This window comes from Necator americanus, chromosome X (genome assembly GCF_031761385.1).
Source record: "Necator americanus strain Aroian chromosome X, whole genome shotgun sequence".
Classification (NCBI taxonomy): Eukaryota; Metazoa; Nematoda; class Chromadorea; order Rhabditida; family Ancylostomatidae; genus Necator; species Necator americanus.
In genome coordinates this window covers 14,849,236-14,868,618 of record NC_087376.1, presented here as the reverse complement: position 1 = coordinate 14,868,618, position 19,383 = coordinate 14,849,236, and the positions used below count along the sequence as shown (strand labels likewise).

The following is a 19,383-nucleotide window of genomic DNA, read 5'->3' as shown; positions in this document are numbered from 1 at the left end:
TAAACAACCGAGTCACAAAAGTACTTCAAAGATATTTCTAAGACGTTCAGGAAATTTGTAAGTTCTAAAATATGTAAAAGGAAATTACGACCAGTCTGTTTTGAAACATCATCTGACAAACTCCCACCGCCAATTTAGCAGAAGTATAATCAATTAAATCAATCAGCAATCAAATCGATTGTCGTCGGTGGAGAACATCCGCGAGGTAGGTGATCGGCACTGCCGAATATCTCCAGAGATCAGATTTTCTCCGTATCCAAAAGAGGGGAGACTGAATCATCACGCTGTCCAACAGTTCACCTCGTGCTGTTGTCGAGGCCAAAGCCAAACAGGAAAGCCTCTAGTCTTATTCGAAGTTCGCAACGCAAGCCTGATCATTCGTAGATCGGCCTCGAAAATCCGTTTCTTCGCGATATCCAGTAAGCCAGTGTAGGATACCTCGATCCAAAATTTTGTCCATTACAGTTAACAATGAAATTCCTTGTACTTATCATTTTCCGTGACGTTGCTCGCAATTGTCGTGAATGTAAGTTATGACTGCATGTCTTCACGAGTCAGATGTTTTTTCGTCGGTTCATATTTAATAATAATAATCTTCGTCATCTCACGAATCCCAAATGGAGAAAGTGGTTTAGGCTTTTCTGCTTTAAATTTATAATCTATTTCATTCATCGTTCTGTAGACATGGACTGAAATTTCAGACTCGTTGGTTGGTGGTTTGTGGTTGATAGTTAAGGCTGTTGGACGTGGTCGTTGCTCGAGTTTAGAAAGTGATAGGGCTTACCGAATCAAGAAGCCAACAAAAGGTTCGCCACGAACGAGTATGGCTAGTTCGTCGACAGATCCATTAGCAGTGCTGGAAACTGCTGAAAATTTCTTTGTCTTGCAGCTATATTGTCTTAAGAAAGGATATATGTTGCTTGGATCCTTGACCTTCCACACTTTTTCAAAGTGCTTCTTTCTTGACGTGTACCTGCAATTTTCCTACAGTTGAGTATGCAACGCCTTCTCAGAAGCTTCTCCTGTTTAAAACTTAAAGCGGTGCGAGCGATATATAATGAATTGTACAAGAATCTTGTTTTCGCAAATGCAAATAACAAGTTCCTCTTTAGAAATGGAACCGACAGAGTAGCTCTTGCAGCACTCCGGACACATTGTGAGAAAGAATGCTTTACCAAAGTCTTGAAGTTAGCTCTCCAAGATTAATCGGCTTTCAGACTTCCTATACAGATCGTCGGCTGAAGTGAAACCCATCGACTTCAGTTCTTTGGGCTGAGAAGAACAGAGCGATGGGTAGAATCGATTGCAAGGCCACAGACAACTTTGAATTTTTGAGCAGTCGACGGAAGGCTGTTTCCAGGCAGAAGGTAATCGAGCTGAACTTCAGGAGTTAACATCTTCCACTTACGCTGCTCATCGGGCTTTGAGGTGTCCACGTCTACCATCTAAGCTGATAGTGTCGAGGGGTTCTCTCGAAAGAGGTAAAAATGATGAGGTTTGTCTCTACTCCCAAAAAGCTCCGCGGCATTTGCCGTTGTGCGACGTTTGCTCCAAGTAAAACCGTTCCCGTGCCGAATCGCATTATTATTCGGATCCCATCTTCGTGCTCGCATCAGTTTCGTGTTGAAATAATTTCTTCTGTCAAGTTCTTCTATTGTTCCTTACAGCAATCGTACTTTTCTTTTTTTCTCGTCAGCATCATCATAGCAGTTGATAATGCACACCTGATGCCTGTTTCCTTCAGTGCAGCAGACGACTCGCCGGACCAAACTGCATCTTGCTGCTTGTATGAGTTCACTCGAAAACTTCGATGATTCCGCATAACAAGACAGATGGAGCCAAAAACTCAGTGTTCCTCTTAGGCATTCCACTTATCAGGTTATGATTTTCGGTGGCGGGCTGCTTGACAACGCCTTTTCGCAATTAGTGGATAAAACTGTCATAAAATTGTGCAGGGTTTCACCAAACCTAAAAAGAGAAAGCAAGAATAAATTGATGCTATGAATACCAATATATACCAATATTGAGTCGTCCTAAGAGGTATCGCTTCTTCGCCATATACCTCAGAAATCTCTGGAGCAGCTTCTGTGGCTTTGTCGCCTCGATCATACGCAAAGAACAGGTGTCAAAAATGCTTTTATTGTTGACTTGATGCTCCATTTTAATCATGATCCGGAAGTAGCGAATAGCAAATGCCACCCGATGATCTTGTCCATTCATAAATCGGGCGAGGGAACTGCGAGATGAATGAAAAAATTACCGGAGAACACTCAGCATTTCATTCTCAACTGTTTCTAGCTTTCCGCAATCACAATCACCTTTCTTTCAATCTTCTTTGAATGCGTTCTGCACTTGTTTGAATCCACCGCGATGTTCTTTTGATGGTTACGATATCATTGTCGCATTCAAACGCTGTTGCAAAAATGCTTGTAAATTGTTCGCAACGACCACAGTCTGCGTCACGCATTGTAACAATGACCATAATATCCATTAATCGGCCAGTTGGCACGAATTGTAGTATTTCTGTGGACACTACTCTAAAACAGCAGATCATACTGAGGGATAGCCACTTCCTACGCTTCATTCTCCCCAGATATAAGTGTTACGATTCTTTAGGAGAAATAATCTCTTGCAGTTGTGTAATTCATAGAACAACGTCAAATTCTCTATTTTTCATTTTTAAAAATTAACGTAATTGTACCCGCACATGCTCTTAAGAGATGTGCATCATACCGACCAAACTTTGTCATCAAGAAGAGATTTAACACTCTTCAATTTATTCCGGCCTCAGAACCACTCATTACGCATATTTTACTTTTCTTGAAGTGTCATTTAATAGTTTAAGTCAAGCTTTGCTATAGGAAAAATGAATACTTTCAGGGTTCCACAAAGATTTATGAAAAAGGATATGTAATAAAAACGTCGCAGTTAAGCAGCCGCAAATTTTTAAAAATCACCTTAAATTTCAGACCATAGATGGCAACTTAAAGATACCTTCATACCTGAGCATTTTTAGCTGCCATTTTGATCTCAACCTTGTATTCTCAGTTTTTATCAGCACTCCACGAAGTGTTGTCGGATTTGAGAGCACTGAGGTTCCTAAGAAGAATAATTGGATCCTAAATCCTTAATCACGGAGTCATAAAAATCTTATGAGAATCTCGTGATTAGGAAAGTAGATATACGCTGCTGTAGTCGATCTATGCTCTCTTCCTTATGATAGAAATAGCTCCTAAATTCATATGATTGGATCAAAATAAGCTAAAAATTAGTTTTTCAGCGCATCACCTCTGTCTCCCCTCTTCGCCTCTTTCTTTTGCTAAAAGAACAAACCATTGCTAACTGGAGTATCTCTTCTCCCCTGTCTTTGCCCGAAACGGTGCATTGAGCGTTTGATTGAGCAAGCAGTGATAGGAGAGAGAATGTGTACTTTGTTGGGTTGTCCCATAAGTTCTGGCATTTTTTTTTCAAAGGGTAGGCTTGCCACAAAAACAATATACAAGAACTGAACAACAAATCTATCAACAATATGTCCTCCGTTTTTGTTTACAACTTCACATAATGCATATCTTTGTTGTCGAAATTGCCGTCTTTGAATCGCATATACCAATATTGAGTCGTCCTAAGAGGTATCGCTTCTTCGCCATACACCTCAGAAATCTCTCGAGCAGCTTCTGTGGCTTTGTCGCCTCGATCATACGCAAAGAACAGGTGTCAAAAATGCTTTTATTGTTGACTTGATGCTCCATTTTAATGTTCTTTATATCATGAAATCTCCTAAAAACTATAAATATTATCGTATCCAAGATATCATATATAACGTAGATTATCTTGAAAAACAATGACTGCATTTTCGAGGAGACATAAATGGATAAACAGAAATGTGGTACACCTATAGAAGGCAATTCTAGTCCTTTATTTAGCGGACCTTATCTTGGCTAGTATGGAATTTATTTATTGTAAGAATAAAGTGTGTGTCTGGCGTTAATCAATCCACTTGAGATGCTCCACCACGTTCACTTCAATTCAGAATAGTTTGAGGTTTACGAAGGATGATTTACTTATAATTCATAACTACATAAAAAGAAAACAATAGATTAAAGGCAGCATACCACGAATCTGAGATGGTGCGGATTTCAGGTGGAGTATCCGTATACGGGATCGTAGATTATGGAGACGGAGCAGTTCCTCTCATCTCTCTCTGCATCATTGCAAACAGCCGCCTTCAAAATGTTGTTCTGTACGACGCCATCTATTGTGACGCTCCACCCCTTGCGCCGCCTCCGCCCTGCGATTGGTCGAAAATCAATTCGGACTGCCCCGATAGGCGGTAAAGGACGCTACGCGTGCAAGGGTAGCGCGTTGCAATAGAAGGCATCGTACAAAACAGCATTCAGGGGCCGGCTGCTTGCAGTGATTAGCGAACGATGAGCGGAACCACCCCGCTCTCCGTGAACTACGACCCCGTATACGGATACTCCACCTCAGATCGATATCATTCCAGATTCGTGGTATGCTGCCTTTACGGCACCATGTCACGAATCTGATGCGGTGAAGGAATCCGGGGTGAAAAATCTAGAGTTGAGGTTGTATATTGCGGGATCAGATGTGGTTCGGCTCATCTTTCCTTGATCGTCGTAAGAAACGGTGTAGAAGACAACGTTGTTCACGATTTCAGTTGAAGCGCGCCATCCTTGTGCACGCACCATAAAGCGGTCGAAGATCAGTGATGTTTTCACTTCGCTTTATCCACTAGCCTATTCAAGTAAAACCAATGAAGAGGCTGTTGAGAGGACCGAAACGTGTGCATAGAGGAGCGTTTCAATGTAACTCTTAATAACCAAAATGGTTTCCAAGCCGTTTTTTACGACAATCAAGGAGAGATGAGCGGAACCATCCCTGATCCCACAATCTACAACCCCATCTCTGGCTTTTCCCGCGGGCTCCCTCACCACGTCAGACTCGTGCTATGGTGCTTTTAAAATCTGCGTGCGCCATGGCAGGCGCGTCGAGGGTTATCCGGCAAAGCTACTGCAAGATGTGAGTTTCCCTGAGTGCAAATGCAGACAAATTGTCCCTATAGTAGGGTCATAACGACATGAAGCACGCAATTGCGTATACGGCTTCCCTCGAGGAGCTTCGGTGGAGCGCAGCGGCCAGCAGCGTGTTGAAACCTTTGCTGGCACCGCATATCGCTGCAGTTTGCCAAGATCTCAAATCGGTTGCAACTGCTACCTCCATCGCGCGGTTTCGAAGGCGTACGCAAATGCACCACAACTACACTCGTGATTCATGTCGTTTTGACCCGACTATACTTTTTGCTTCGCAGTTGGAATAGTTGTACCGCACGTGTTATTCCGATTTTTCTGGTGTTACTATGTTACTGCCGCTGCTACAGTGTTTGTGATCCTACACTTTATTTGCGTTGGTTGATTTTCATTTTAACACGATCGTTTTATTAATTTTCTTCCAGATCCACAGTTTCATCAAAAACTTGGAATATGGGAGCAGAAGCAAAACTATATCTTCATCAGCATTCCATTCCACAACTATTTGAGGTGATGAAATTTTATATTCCTTCGAAAAAGGCCATATGCAATTGGAGAGAAATATATGTTTACGAATAAGGCAAGATTAAGCATGCCGCGTTCTATGACTTTGACCTCATTTTCGTCATGCTTGCTAAACAACCAGGTTTCTGAAGCGTAGGTCAAAACAAGAAGAATGGTGTCGCTGAATAGGTGAACGCGGCCCCTTGTGTTACTAGTTTTCTTCACTACATCACTCGATGCACTTGTATGCCCCTCAAGCTGCTCCTTTCCTCCACTCCGCTTTAAGGTCAGATTTTTCACCACTTTAATTTAATGAATTAGATATACATGGCCGAAGCAGTTGGATATATTCGCTTTGCTGAGCGAGAATGGGTCATCAGAACATCATTCCTTTCTCATGAATTTCGTCTTGTCCAGTTTCAGCGGGAGACCAGTCTTTTTAACTTTTCATCGAATTCGACCAGCACTCGTTCTGCCTGATTGATGCTTGGTGTTATCAGAATGATGCCATCAGCTAAACGAAGATAATGTTGCTGCCCATCTGACATGTCATCCCATTTCAGTCCTTGCATTACGTTTTTGAAAGTAGCACTGAATATTTTGGATGAGACTGTGTCACCTTGTTGAACCCTTTCCCTCTTCATATTGATTGTGTTGTTATTATAGAATGGGAGAATTTTGATTATGAAGTCCTTGTACAGCTCACGAAGTATTTTCATGCGTCTATTGGAGACACCTTGTTTGTTCGAGGTTCTCATGAATACTTCCATCTCAACTGAATCGACTGTTTTCTTCAATTCGACGAAATGGGAACATAACAGCATCTTTTACTCCCGCGATATTTCCATGACGTTTCGAACTTTTGTAAGTAATTAATCGTGCTGAACCCTTTTCAAAACCCTGCGTATTAGCATCCTTCATCTAATATCCATTCATTCCTCTCATAGAGACGACAGAGAATAAACAGATTGAGCGATATTCACCGATCTCATGTAGATTCCCCTTCTTAGACAGAAGCAAGGTCTTGCAAGTCCCCGACTGCTAAGGAATTTTTCTTTCCGACGGGTAATGAATGAAAACCATCGCTAGTTGTGATGATGATGACTGGCATTAGGCTCTCCAGATGTTCAGACATGACTCCGTGGGGACCAGATGCAGTACGATTCCTCAAAAAATTATGTAATGTCACTGACTTGTAACTTGTAACTTCGGCTGGGAAAACTTGTTCATTTCCGTCTGTCCAGAGACCGTCTTTTCTCGGGTGGTGAGGTGGAACGTGAACGTGGTTCTCAAAATGTTCCGGGTAGAATGACCTTCTCCATTCTCCCCTCGATGCTGAGGTAGTTCCATTTGGGTGCCAAAAGGCACTCCCTCTTGGTATACGATGTTCGCAATCACGACGGGCATAGAAAATGTTCTTTCCCACCTCTACAACTGCATCCTACACTATCGCCCTTCTCCTTTCAAAGTCCTCCTTTGCCACATTACTGCGAAGCTTCTTAAGCTCGGATGTAAATTCGTGGTTCCCTGCAGCTCGTACAGCTCCACATTGACGCTTATGCTGAAGAGTTTATCTAAATAGGCGTCTTTTACTGGTTTTTAAACTCTCGGATCTCCCTGTAGAATCATGAAGTTTTTCTACGTGCCGATGATATTCGTTGTCGCTATCGCCCGTTGCGGTATCTTCCCAAGCGAAGCGAAGAAGTTTCAGTCAATGACAGCCTTGGAACGTTGCTTTGTGGATTTTGCTTCGTTCTCTCCTTTTCGTGAAATAAAAAAATCTTTCTTGAATCGATGATCGATGTGTCGATCACCTACAAACCTTTGCTACTATAGCAATATCCTCCAGGCAAAACCTTTTAGCGGCGACGATGTGATCAATTTCATTACGGTACATTGTACTAGCTGACTCCCAGGTCCAGCATAGAGAGAAGGGCATCTGAAATTGCAAGTTTCCGTGTTCAATCCTATTGTGACAAACTTGGGAAGCCTCTTATTCTGTTAGTTTTATTGTATTCCATGAGTTCCAGTATGAAGTACTTCAGGCGTACTCCAGGGACAAATTATGGAATTAAAATCGCCAACAGTGATCTCGTAGAAGGTATTGTCTTCTCTGCAAAACTCTTATAGGTTCAGGCAAAGACATATATAGTTGGTGTTAGTCCAGATATCTTTATGAGTAGACGTCCGACTCGGTGCCTCTTCTAGTGTCGCATGTTTCTAACGACAATTCTTCTCCATTTTCATATTCGGCGTTCCGTGGTTGATTTCGTGTCGTCTCGGTCAGTCCGATGACCTCAAAGGTGATCTTCCTGACTCGCATCATCAAATCTTCAATGGCCGTGTCTTATGCATGTGTGTACGTGTTGTATGTACAGATCCAACGCCCGCTCAATTTAACAGCATAGATGACTTCTGCAGCACTGTCCTTCTTTTCGCTGCACTACCTACGAAGTCAGGAGTCTAGAAGACTTTTTACGGAGTCAAGACACTCTTTCTTAGTGGTTGTAGAGCCGAGTCGAGAGACTGTCGTGAGTTTGATTTGAAGGCCTATGTGCAGGTTTCTGGTTTATTTGTTGTGGGCACTCCAAACAGGTTCTTTTACATCTCCTAGTCACTTGATTACAGGCGTTTGGCCTAACCGTGCGTGCAGAAAACACGTCTTGTAGGTCAATGTTAGTACAGCAGAGAAATCAGAGTACCCAAAAAAGGGGAACGGTCAAGAGGTACCCGTATGATATGCCGCCACATATCCAGGAGGCTAATGAACGTCGTTAATTGCATGGCGCGTCTCCTGACAGCGTCATGATCGCTACACTAGCCTGGTTGTCCCTCTTGTGCTACGTCTCGCTGACGCCCCTCCCACAACACCCTCCCTGCCCATTTCGCCGCGTCTGCTGCTCTTACGAGGAGTTTTCTTCACCGCGCCCGCAGCTCTTACGATGCGCTTTTAGAACCAAAGGAAAAGAAAGGTGCCCGGTATTAGATGTTGTTTAAAACTCTATATAAAATATACTTGTAAGTTAATATAAAAGAAAGAGGCCTGTATATATGCCGTTTAAAAGTGCGAGTGAAAATGAAACTATCCTGTTTTGACTTGTTAGCTGGAAATTAATCATCCATCTCTGGGAATGCAAAATATGCTTCAAAGGATTTCTGATGGTGATCCCCTGATCGGTGTAATGCTATATTTTTTAACTTTTTTTTTCGCTTTCTAGGAATTTCTTTTTGCTTATTTAGCCGAGTAAAACTGCCACCGAAAGCCTAACGAGTCGTTTATAATGCCTCAAAGACATGAATTATACCTGAAGGTATATTTCAAGGATCTGTTCGCCCTGATACACCTAACTTGTCATATTGATTTAATGTAGAGAATAAATACAAATGAAGCGATAAAACACGAAAAAAGATGAAAAAAGTTTGAAGAACCATATAAAGTTTTGTTCTATAAAACGCACAAGGAAGTACTGAAATATTTGACTTGCGCTCTACATAAACATTATATCTATGTAAAATTTTGAAAGAGTAAAATGTACGAGGGAGTTCAAAGAATGTATACAAAGTAATAAGGACATAAATTAGCTGGGGTGTAGTTGCTGCAATCGAAAGCTGAACATTGTTGTTGTTTGAATTCGTTTAATGACATCGTGACAAACACATACTTGTGCACTGCGAGTTTATATAGAACAGCTTGGGCGTGAAATGTGTGGAATTATGAGATTTGTGAAAATATATTAATTTCTTTTATTTTATCCTTCTTATTCTTTTCCCTACAGCATTTTTTTGAGATAAACTTTATTTGTGTGAAGTTGCTAAAGTGAGATCAATGTAGGTCACGCATATCACTCTTATCAATCATCATATCTTTGACTCTTTGATACTCTGATATGTCTTTGATAATATATCTTTTAATTGTATGAAAAGATCTAGTTTTTCTCCTTAATTCCCGATCAGTGCTCAATTTACTATTTTCGCGCATCAGAACTTACTGCGTCTATTCGTTTTACACTCCTCCTAATTTTAAATTCGCATTATCTAGTGCTTCGTCGCGGCGCAAAGTCGAGCGCAGCATTGATTAGATAGCAATAAGGGAGTGGGGTGTAGATATTCTCGGGCGGTCGTGGAGGATGTCGTCCACCTGGTGGAGTGGCAGCCGTGATTATGCGGAGGTGCGCGGCGCTGAAGGGAGGTCAGGAACGGTCAGCCGGTTTTCACGGGTACCTCTTGTTCCGCACCCCCCCCCCCCCCCCAAAAAAAAATGCTTTGGTGGGCGAGTGGAATTGGATGAGTTTTGAATTACTTGATGCAATTTAATTCTTAAAGAACATGTTAAGGTCTGAGTAATACGCAATCTTCAAGGAAAAGTTTGGCTTTTTTCCAACTAATAATCACACCTCATCAGAATGTAGAACTATCATCTTAATCATACAATTAATAACACAAAATTAGCAAGCATCGAAAACTCGGTAATCTCTACCGATACCTCCTTCTGAAGTTCTTCGTTTGGAAAATTTTACGGTAGCAGTTGTTCCTTTCAACTGAAATTCGCATTCCTTACAGTGATATTCAATTTTCTTGAGCTCTTTATTGATTTGTTTGAGCTGTAGCTAAGATTGCTGTTGATCGTCATTAACAGCTAACGTTTAGGCTTTACTGTCTTCCTTAGATCCTGGAAAATCAAATCTATCAGTGATTTATCCTCTCAAGCGCCTCATCACACTACAGAAAGCATTCAAACGATAGCTAAACTCAAAAGACAACACATTGGCTATGGTTTACCTCATTTGCTAAATCTGGTAGCGCAAAAGACCGGTACGTTCAAAACTGCGAGCCACAAGGGTTTTTGTAAGAGGTCTGATGTCCCGCCTTGTAGGTGAAAACCCCTACAGATCTTGATATGGGGCTAGTTCGTTTGTGATCGCAATGCACTCATCTTTTCTACACATTTTTCATTCTTCGCGGTTAAACAATATGCCTTCTCGAACTTCTATCTCTATTTCCTAATGTTGATGACGTATTCTACCGTGTGCGGGATGCAGAATTTAGATCTTGCGTGTTCACCTAGATCTCCTTTGCCCGAATACATACTGGATTGTTCGAAAAAGATTCCGTTTTGTCTACCTTACATATTTGATGATATGAGGAGAGTGGATGCTGGATTTGGAAGTAACCCGGTGGAAATACCGAAATTGACCACATCATCGTGAGTAAAAGGTTTTGCCTCACGGATGTCCCTGTTGTGCCTAAGTTTTATGCGGGGTCGGACCATCGTCTCCTCCGGAAAAGATTTTTTTTCACCCGCAATGGACAGCATCGACGAGAAATACGATCGGCTTGTTGAACATCTTCATGACTGCACGAGGAAGGCTCAGAGTTCTAAATCCACCCAGAGACGCCTGTCTCCGGAAACTCTAGAGCTGATACGTCAGCGTGGAGCTGCACGAGGTGCAGACATCCAAGACCTCACGTCCGAGTTCGCAAGGCTTTGTAGAGAGGCGATAACAGAAAATCTTAGAGAGAGAAGAGCAGAAGTGTAGGCTGATACTATAGAGGCGGAAAACAGGATTTGCTATTCCTCTCTGGTCTTTGCCATTTATAAAACAAATATGATTACTCCTCAAACCTGAATCGAATAACCACTGCATTGAGAAAGGTAATGAAGACGGCCATCCACCACTACTATCCTGGCCTTTTTCATTACATATAAGCATATGTTTTAAGTCTGGAAGAGAGCCTCAAAGGAACATGGAATGTTGTCATCTCAGAGTCCTATCAGGAAGATAGAAAAAGATTGTAGGAAAAGAAGGAATATGTACATCTAGATTTTAAAAAAAATTTCCAATTTATCTCATCTTTGTTTCAAAAAGAAATCGGAAGCATCATTTGGGATCACGCATGCATACAGGTCAGTTTAGTAACGTCTTCCTTTTTCACTTGCACTTGCTGTTGTAAAATATCACTCACATTCTTGTAATCTTTGTGAATGAAGAGGACTACTGCAAACGGTAGAGAAAATAGATTGTAATAGTAAGTAATTTTCACCTCTTCCGACAGGATGAGATCTGAACATCTAAAGAATCATAAAGAAGATAAGAACCACTTTTCACCAACACTCTGACGAGACTCTTTGCACGTTATATGTCGGAATTTAAAGCTATTAAGCAGCGGAAGAGATCATGTTTTTGTATAAAAAGGGAAATGACTTGGACTTGGATGGATTCACATGACATCGGCAACTATCGCCCAATCTGCTTACTATCTATCATCTACAAGCCCTTCACAAGAGTGATCCTTGATAGGGTTGAAAAAATGTTAGATGAAGACAGCCATGCGAGCAAGCAGCGCTTTGAAAGGGATTCAGCACAATTGACCACATTTTCACCACACACCACCACACAGTTCCGAAAATAATCGAGATATTGCGAGAGTACAGGATGCCGCTGTGTCTCACTTTCACCGATTTGAATAAAGCCATCGATACAGTTGAGACCGAAGCGGACATGGAGCCTTGGACAACCAGGGTGTCCCTACTTAGTACATAAAGGTACTTTGAGAATCGTACATAACTTTACGACCAGAATTTCGCCATTCTACAACAATATCATCATTGACGTGAAGAGACAGGCTGATACAATCTCAGACAAAGAAGAGTTCGACAGGCTGATACAATCTCACCTAAAATGTTCACGATCACTCTCGAGAATGGAATGCGAAAGCTGAAACGGGACGAATGGGACTGAAGGTTGATGGTCGGAAGGCTGCACCATTCACGCTTTGCTGATGATATCCAGCAGCAGTTAAGCGGAATGAATGCCGCCCGAATTCGATGAAACATGTGGATGCATCGGTCTTCAGCTGAATCTGGAAAAGACAATGTTCATGCGTAACGGATGCCCCATTCACGCTCAACGGAACGAACATAACCAAACGCACCAGCTACGTTTTTCTTAGTCGGAAAATAAGCATGAAGAACAACATGACCCCTGATCTGGTCAGTAGGAAACGAGAGGTGTGTACACCTCTTCAACACCACAGTACTTCTCGCTCTGACCTATGCTTCTGGAACCTGGACATTTTGCAAGCAGGATTGAAATTCAGTAAGCGTCACTGAAGGCTCAGTTGAAAGAGTGATGAGTATTTCGCTTCACGCAAGTGAGGGATGTTATTCGAAGTTATATCTTACGCCAATTGGAGATTAGAGACACCGCCACGTTTGCCGAAGAAAGCAAAATAAGGTGGGCCGAGCGCGTGATGCGCTTCAATGACCATTGAACCACAGCCGTAAGCGACTGGGTTCCACGCGATATCAAGCGCACTACAGGAAGGACGCCGGTCAGACTCCTTCACAAATTCTTTCAAAGAAAAATTTGATGCTTTTCGTGTCTCACAAGAAAGGAGAAACCATTGAGACGCGATCGGGACAAATTGAGAGTAGATTACTATCGCCCGCTCGACCAGAAGAACAAGGGGATTCAAGGTGGTCAGGGTGATCAAGGTGATCAAGGTGATTGGAAGAGCAGTACAGAGTGGTTTACGAAAAGAGAGACCAAAGAATGGCGTGAGAGTTGTGGAAATACCTCCAACTTTAAGCGTCAGCTTTCACATAATCAATCATACATATGATCAACTCTGCACAACTCCCAGCTGCGTGGCTTGCCCTTATGGCAGAGAGGGTAATTGCATGCTATCACGAGTGGTGTATCCTATCACGTGCAGGTCGAGTGGTGACGATTACTTAAGGGAAATGGAAACGACTACCCAGTATGTATTTGGGAAAAGAAGTATCTAAGTGACCTTGCGAAATATAAGCTTTCCACCTCATGGAGAGAACAAAGTAGAATACGTCATCGGAACTTTGAAATAGAGGTATAACTTACTATACTAGCATCCGAGATTGAGATCGTAGTACGGAGAACAGCAGAGCCATTTTGTTTAACTGCCATAAGTCCAAAAGTAAGCAGAAAAGATGAGTGTATCACAAATGAACCAGTCCCATATCAAGATTTATGCAGATTTTGATTTGCGGGCCAGCCGTCAGGATCCTTATAGAAATCCTTGCGGCCCGTAGTTGTGGTACGTGGTGGTTTGTTGCGTTACCAAGTCTAGTTAATGAGGTAAGCACTAACCAATGTGCTGCTGTTTGAGTTTGCCTACCGTTTGGATGCTTTCTGTAGGTGATAAGGCTCTTGAGAGAATTAATCACTAATGGCTTTGATTTTTCCAGGATCTGGGGAAAGCGAAAACTCCGAAATGTTAGCTCTTAATGTAGATCAACACCAATCTTGGCTACAGCTCATGTAAATCAATAGAAAGCTACGTGTCGAATGCGCCAAGATTCGAGGACAATTTGACACGGGCACTCTCTAGCTTTAAACGCGATGGGTTTGAATCCCGCTGCCAGATTTCGGTCACTACGTTGACGATGAACACCTGATCAATCGTAGATCGGCCAGGACGAATACCGCTTGCTCGTCGCGCGTTATTTCTTCGTGATGTTTAATGAGTCGGACACACACACACACACACACACACACACACACACACACACACACACACACACACACACACACACACACACACACACACACACACACACACACACACACACACACACACACACACACACACACACATACACATACACACACACACACAGAGCAATGTAACGGAAATTCCATATGGGCGTGCGCTATGCGTTAATTGTTCTTGTAAATGTGGAAGAAAAAAATCAACAGCACTCAGATATGATTGAAAGATGATTTTGGTGAGAGTATGCTTTTTCTTCAAAAGGGCGAGGGCTTCTAAAGTTTCTTCTCAACAATTAGTACCTGATGCAAATTGCGTTCTTATTTTGATATGCTGCTGAAGATGCAAGGTATCGGAAGAAGTATCAAATATGTGAAACACTGACAGAAACTTTCATTATATATTTGCATGTTTTGGAGAACGCAGAAGCCACTCAGGCTGTCTAATTCGAGAACACCTATGATGACGGATTATATATAATGCACACGCGCTTACATTGGAAGCAACAGTTTGAGATGATCTATGGTGGTCAAAAGTATCACGTGCAACGTCTTTAAACTCTGACTAGGACGATATTGCTGATTCAATACCATCTGTAACGAAGGAGAAGAACGGTCTTCAGCATGCGACAACAGATTTAGAGAGGTTCTACGGAGAAAACCATAACACAAGGTTATTGTTGTGGTTTAAATTTCAAAACTGTCCCAAGGAGTGCGCCTGGAGGCCTTCACATTTGAACTCTCAGTCTACAATAGATCAAACAACGGGAGAGACCGTCCAAGTTAACAAAGACGATTAATACATGGATATATAGAAAATGACAATTCAAAAGAACTTTTTCCTCTCGATTGAGATAACCTGGAGCGAGGGGGAGGGGTAGGTAGTAAGAGATTCCGCTGTGTGGTGCATTTGACTTACTTGACCTAATCGGCGGGCTGATGTCATCGCCTGACGCGATTAGGCGCTTCTTCGCCGAAGTGTGCCGTCTTTGAATAGAGCTCCACCCAGCCTTTTGCAAGAGCTTGCACGGCATTAATCCATTTGCCGCTATTCCATATTGTGCGAAACCTTACGTCTCGCCTGAACTGAATAACCACGTTGAGTGTCCTCAGGTCCTCTTTCACCACCTCAGTCCAGAACTCCCGTTTTCGGTCAGGTGGCTTCTTCCAGCTCGAACCCGACGAACTCTTCAGAACTCGTTGGACAAGGCTATCTGCCGGTCTCCTTAATATATGACCAAAGAAGCGAAGACGATTTACTTTAGCCGCTTTCGAAGGTGGTGCAAGATGTTGATATCTTCCACGTGTCATCCGCCGGTAAACTACATCAATTTATGCGTAAAGATCTTCGTTGTGGCTTACCCTAGGCCAAAAGTAGCCAAGTAGCCGTCTGAACAGCTTTCGTTCTGTGCATTCAAGCCTCTCCATCACTGTTGATGGTGCTGTCCAAATCTCGGATCCGTACATCATGATGGGGCGAATTGCGGATAGGTAGACTCGCAGCTTAACTTCGTTGGTGATGGAGGTCGACCACAGGTATTTCGTTAAGGAGTTAAACACAGAAGTGGCCTTAGCGTATCTTTGCTGAACATCTCTCTCGTAGCTGCCGTTGTTCTTCAGCATACAGCCCAGGTAACAGAACTTATCGACGAGTTCTATCGGTTGTCCGTTCACCCTGATTCCCGTTCGAGGTCTCGAAGAGATCCACATCTGCTTGCATTTATCAGGGCGTAGGCATAGTTCGTACGCTGCAGAGCTTCGATACAAGGTTGACAACATGTTGAAGTTTCATACTGCTTTCCGCGAATATAACAACATCGTCGGCGTACCCGAGGTTAGTCAAGGGGCACCCTGATGGTGCTAAGACAATGTCGGCAGGACACTGGTCGACTGTTCTTGGCATAATGTCGTCGATGGCAAAATTGAACAGGAAGGGTCCTGCCACCGCCCCTTGTCTTACTCCAGTTACCACTTCAAACGGTGTTGTACATCTGGCTGGTGTTCGAACTGCAGCAGTTGTTCGTTGATTCATGTCATCAAGCAAGCGAACGAACTTTCCTGGTGCTCCATCGGCGCGAAGCGCGTTGAAAAGACGGCCTCGGTGAGGAAAGTCGAACGCGGCTTCAAAGTCCAGAAACGCTAGTTGCATTGGCTTCGAATACCGCTGCCAGATTTCGAGCACTCTCCTGACGATGAACACCTGATCAATCGTAGATCGGCCAAGACGAAAGCCAGCTTGCTCGTCGCGCGTTGTTTCTTCGCGATGTTTAATGAGTCGGTCTAGGATAATGCGCTTCAGTACCTTGTTCATAACACGCAGCAAAGAGATTCTTCGATAATTCCTTGGGTCCGTGACGGATAACTTCTTGTGAAGGGGAATTATGATAGCGTGTCTCCGCGAGTCAGGTATCCTTTCGTCTATCCATATTGAATGGATGATCATTGTCATCTCACGAATACCAGGCGGAAGCAGATATTTTAGCATTTCTGCGCTAATCCCGTCGTCTCCACCAGATTTTCCACTCTTCATTTTCTGAATACAGACCAGGACCTCCGACTCGTTCGGTGGCTCCTCGTTAACCGCATATGTCGACCTATGAGCGTGCTCGAGTTCACGAGCTGACGGTGCTTGCCGGTTCAGCAAGGTCTTGAAGTGTTCCCTCCAAATTGGAAGGGTTGCTTCACCGACAGCTATCCCATCGGCAGTGTTGAGGACAGGGGAACATCTTTTCATTTCGCCGCTATACTGTTTTAGTACAGCGTAGGCTTTCCGCGGGTTCCTGTCCTCCCACGCCTTCTCAAACTCCATCGGTCTTGACGTCCACTCGTTATCGCGGTCTTTTTGCAGTTTCCTTCTAAGACGCTTTCCTGGTTGAGGTCACCAGCGCTGTGCGCGACACATACAGAATTGTATGTGGATTTTGTTTCCGCAGATGCAAAGGCAAACTTCTTCCGCAGCGACGGAACCGGGAGCGTTTACCTTGCAGCGTCCTGGACACACTTTGTGAAGAAATCCGCATCGCTAAGCTTCTTCCTGGTCCGTACACCAACATGAATAGACACACGTTGGCGGAATTTCGTTCTGCATTCTTCGTCTTTCAGACCTGTCATGTCAATTTTTTTTTTGAAGAGGAACTCCTCGGTTTCTTTTGTGAAACCGTATCTTGAAGCTGAGAAAAACTGGACGGTGGTCAGAGTCGAACGCAACGTCCAAAACAGCTCTAGATTTTCGGATATCTGACTGAGGAATGTTCCTCGGCAGAACGTAGTCGAGCTGAAGTTTAAGAGTCCTCTTCTTTCGCTTGCGCTGCTCTTCAGGCGTTAAAATGGTTGATCCTTGCCACTTGAGCTGATGGCGTCGACGATTCTCCTTAAACGTGGAAGCGATGATGAGGCCCGTGTGTTCGCACAAGTCGACCAGACGGTCACCGTTGTCCGACGTGCGCTCCGCTGCGTAGTACCATTTTCCTAGCACATCGGATTGCTGTTGGAGTCCCATCTTCGCATTTGCGTCGATTCCGACAATGACCACCTGCTGGCTTGGTATTTTAGACATCAACGCATTCAATTCATCATAGAAGGCATCCTTTTTGTTGTCCTCAGTTTCCGTAGGTGCGTGAGCACTTGCGATCCAGAGTTTACGTCCCCTGCGATCCCGCAGTCGTAGAAAGGCGCATCTAGACGACGTTGAGCCAAATTCCTCCACCAGGTTGTAATCGTTCCTCACAGCTATCGCGCAGCTACCTACTTTGTTCTCATCAGCATCGCCGCAGTATATGGTGTAATTTTCGATGCTGATGACGGGCCGATCCCTCATGCGTGTTTCCTGCAGTGCAGCAAAAGGCACACAGAGATATCGCAGAAGTCTGGGTAGAGCGGCTTGCTGGAGTTCACTCGATAGTGTTCGACAGTTCAGCGTGACGAAACGAATGGTTGTTGCCAAAGGTTCCATGCTCCCTTCAGGCAGTTGACCTTTCAGGTTATGGGTTTTGGCGGTGTGCTGGACGACAGCACCTTTTTGCAATGCATGGGAAGCTTTCGCCATATAACAGTGCAGGTTATATAGCTCGTACGTTCCCAATTTGTACACTCGAACGCCTGATTGCGTTTAGTTAAAGCAGGGCCACCACGTGCAGGCAGCAATCAGACTCGTATACGTGGTGCACTATCGGAGGTTCAAATCCGCCGTAGTGTCCACCAAGCCATTCATCCCTCCGGTTTTGATAAATTGGCGGTCCGGGAAAATGAAAACACTGACCCGACAGATCGGCTAGCCACCGAAAAACATTGTAATGCTGCCCCCGCTTCCATAAACCTCGAGCGATTTTGAATTGAAGTCGAACGTTTGGGCGCATCCTCATAGGGGCTGTTTAATACTGTATACTTTATCCACACTTTATGTTTATGGGCTGTAATAGCTACATTTTAATATAGGGTCCTATAGGCTGTAGAGGGCACTTACACGTTCCTAAACCACAAATAATTCTGAATTGACATAAACGCATGGCACAACCCAAGCGAATAGATTAAAAGCAGATACTTTTTCCTTTATCTTTTACTGAGATCCTTCTTTTCAACTCCTCTCTTGCAGTCATGTATGTGAAGAGTCCTGGGGCCTCTGGTCTCGATGAGACTAAGTGCAACCATCTGAAGCATTTGCTGCCAGTATTCAGCAACACCTTATCAAGGTTCTCCATAGATTGCCTGTCGGGGCACAAGATTCCACACCAGTGGAAAAGTGGCAGGACTGTACAATTGTATAATAAAGGGATCCGCGTCATATAAGCAACTACCATCTAATCTGCATACTGTCGAAAATTCACAACCTCTTTAAAAGTGTGGTCGCACAGGTAATTCAAAGAATCGAAGACAGTCTTGCAGACAATCTAGATTTGGGAAGAATTAACTACATTTCAAAGGTGACCACGCTTTTAAATTCCTCGATGTCTTTAGTTAAAGATATGTCTTCATCGATTTAAAGAACCTCTTTCATTAAGGTGACCAAAAGGGGTCATAGGAGCATTGGATAACAAGGGCGTTCTTACTCAATACATAAAGGTTCCTTGAGCGTTGTGCGGTAATTTCGAAATTTTTCAAGAACATCGACATTAACGTGAAGAGAGGGTCCGAAAGGTGATGCTTTCTCCGCCATTATATTCACCGTCACTTCAAGAATGCAAGGAAAGAATTTTTAATTGGATGGCGTGAAAGGCCATCCAATTAAAAATTCTTTCTTAATCTTGTTCTTATTCTCAATTAAAATTTCTTTAGGTTGATGGCGAGCAGTCACAACATTTTTGTTTCGC

The 19,383-nt window shown here is 43.3% G+C and overlaps 8 protein-coding genes across 9 annotated transcripts; 2 read left to right on the top strand and 6 right to left on the bottom strand.

The window, feature by feature from the left end:
• Positions 1–471: 471 nt before the first annotated feature.
• Positions 472–5,562, top strand: RB195_023178 (uncharacterized protein; the record flags this gene model as incomplete). The annotated part of the gene is made up of 3 exons (XM_064210522.1): positions 472–526; positions 702–806; positions 5,474–5,562. 3 exons carry the CDS (start codon positions 472–474, stop codon positions 5,560–5,562), a joined length of 249 nt encoding a protein of 82 aa, XP_064066403.1.
• Positions 5,563–5,971: 409 nt separating this feature from the next.
• On the bottom strand, positions 5,972–6,322 carry RB195_023177 (uncharacterized protein; the record flags this gene model as incomplete). The annotated part of the gene is made up of 1 exon (XM_064210521.1): positions 5,972–6,322. One exon carries the CDS (start codon positions 6,320–6,322, stop codon positions 5,972–5,974), a length of 351 nt encoding a protein of 116 aa, XP_064066402.1.
• Positions 6,323–6,993: 671 nt separating this feature from the next.
• On the bottom strand, positions 6,994–7,491 carry RB195_023176 (uncharacterized protein; the record flags this gene model as incomplete). The annotated part of the gene is made up of 2 exons (XM_064210520.1): positions 6,994–7,113; positions 7,375–7,491. The coding sequence occupies 2 exons, from the start codon at positions 7,489–7,491 to the stop codon at positions 6,994–6,996; spliced, it is 237 nt and encodes a 78-aa protein (XP_064066401.1).
• Positions 7,492–10,855: 3,364 nt separating this feature from the next.
• RB195_023175 (uncharacterized protein) lies at positions 10,856–11,089 on the top strand (the record flags this gene model as incomplete). The annotated part of the gene is made up of 1 exon (XM_064210519.1): positions 10,856–11,089. One exon carries the CDS (start codon positions 10,856–10,858, stop codon positions 11,087–11,089), a length of 234 nt encoding a protein of 77 aa, XP_064066400.1.
• A 3,930-nt stretch (positions 11,090–15,019) lies between these two features.
• RB195_023174 (uncharacterized protein) lies at positions 15,020–15,388 on the bottom strand (the record flags this gene model as incomplete). The annotated part of the gene is made up of 1 exon (XM_064210518.1): positions 15,020–15,388. The coding sequence occupies one exon, from the start codon at positions 15,386–15,388 to the stop codon at positions 15,020–15,022; it is 369 nt and encodes a 122-aa protein (XP_064066399.1).
• Positions 15,389–15,409: 21 nt separating this feature from the next.
• Positions 15,410–15,787, bottom strand: RB195_023173 (uncharacterized protein; the record flags this gene model as incomplete). The annotated part of the gene is made up of 1 exon (XM_064210517.1): positions 15,410–15,787. One exon carries the CDS (start codon positions 15,785–15,787, stop codon positions 15,410–15,412), a length of 378 nt encoding a protein of 125 aa, XP_064066398.1.
• A 13-nt stretch (positions 15,788–15,800) lies between these two features.
• Positions 15,801–16,886, bottom strand: RB195_023172 (uncharacterized protein; the record flags this gene model as incomplete). Its single annotated transcript, XM_064210516.1, has 1 exon — positions 15,801–16,886. One exon carries the CDS (start codon positions 16,884–16,886, stop codon positions 15,801–15,803), a length of 1,086 nt encoding a protein of 361 aa, XP_064066397.1.
• Positions 15,801–18,122, bottom strand: RB195_023171 (uncharacterized protein; the record flags this gene model as incomplete). Of its 2 annotated transcripts, XM_064210515.1 has the most annotated exons (3): positions 15,801–16,932; positions 17,058–17,181; positions 17,264–18,122. In XM_064210515.1, the coding sequence occupies 3 exons, from the start codon at positions 18,120–18,122 to the stop codon at positions 15,801–15,803; spliced, it is 2,115 nt and encodes a 704-aa protein (XP_064066395.1). The 2 variants fall into 2 exon arrangements, with proteins under 2 accessions (XP_064066395.1, XP_064066396.1); XM_064210514.1 differs by lacking the exons at positions 15,801–16,932; positions 17,058–17,181 and having other exon boundaries at positions 17,190–18,122.
• Between the last annotated feature and the right edge of the window lie 1,261 nt (positions 18,123–19,383).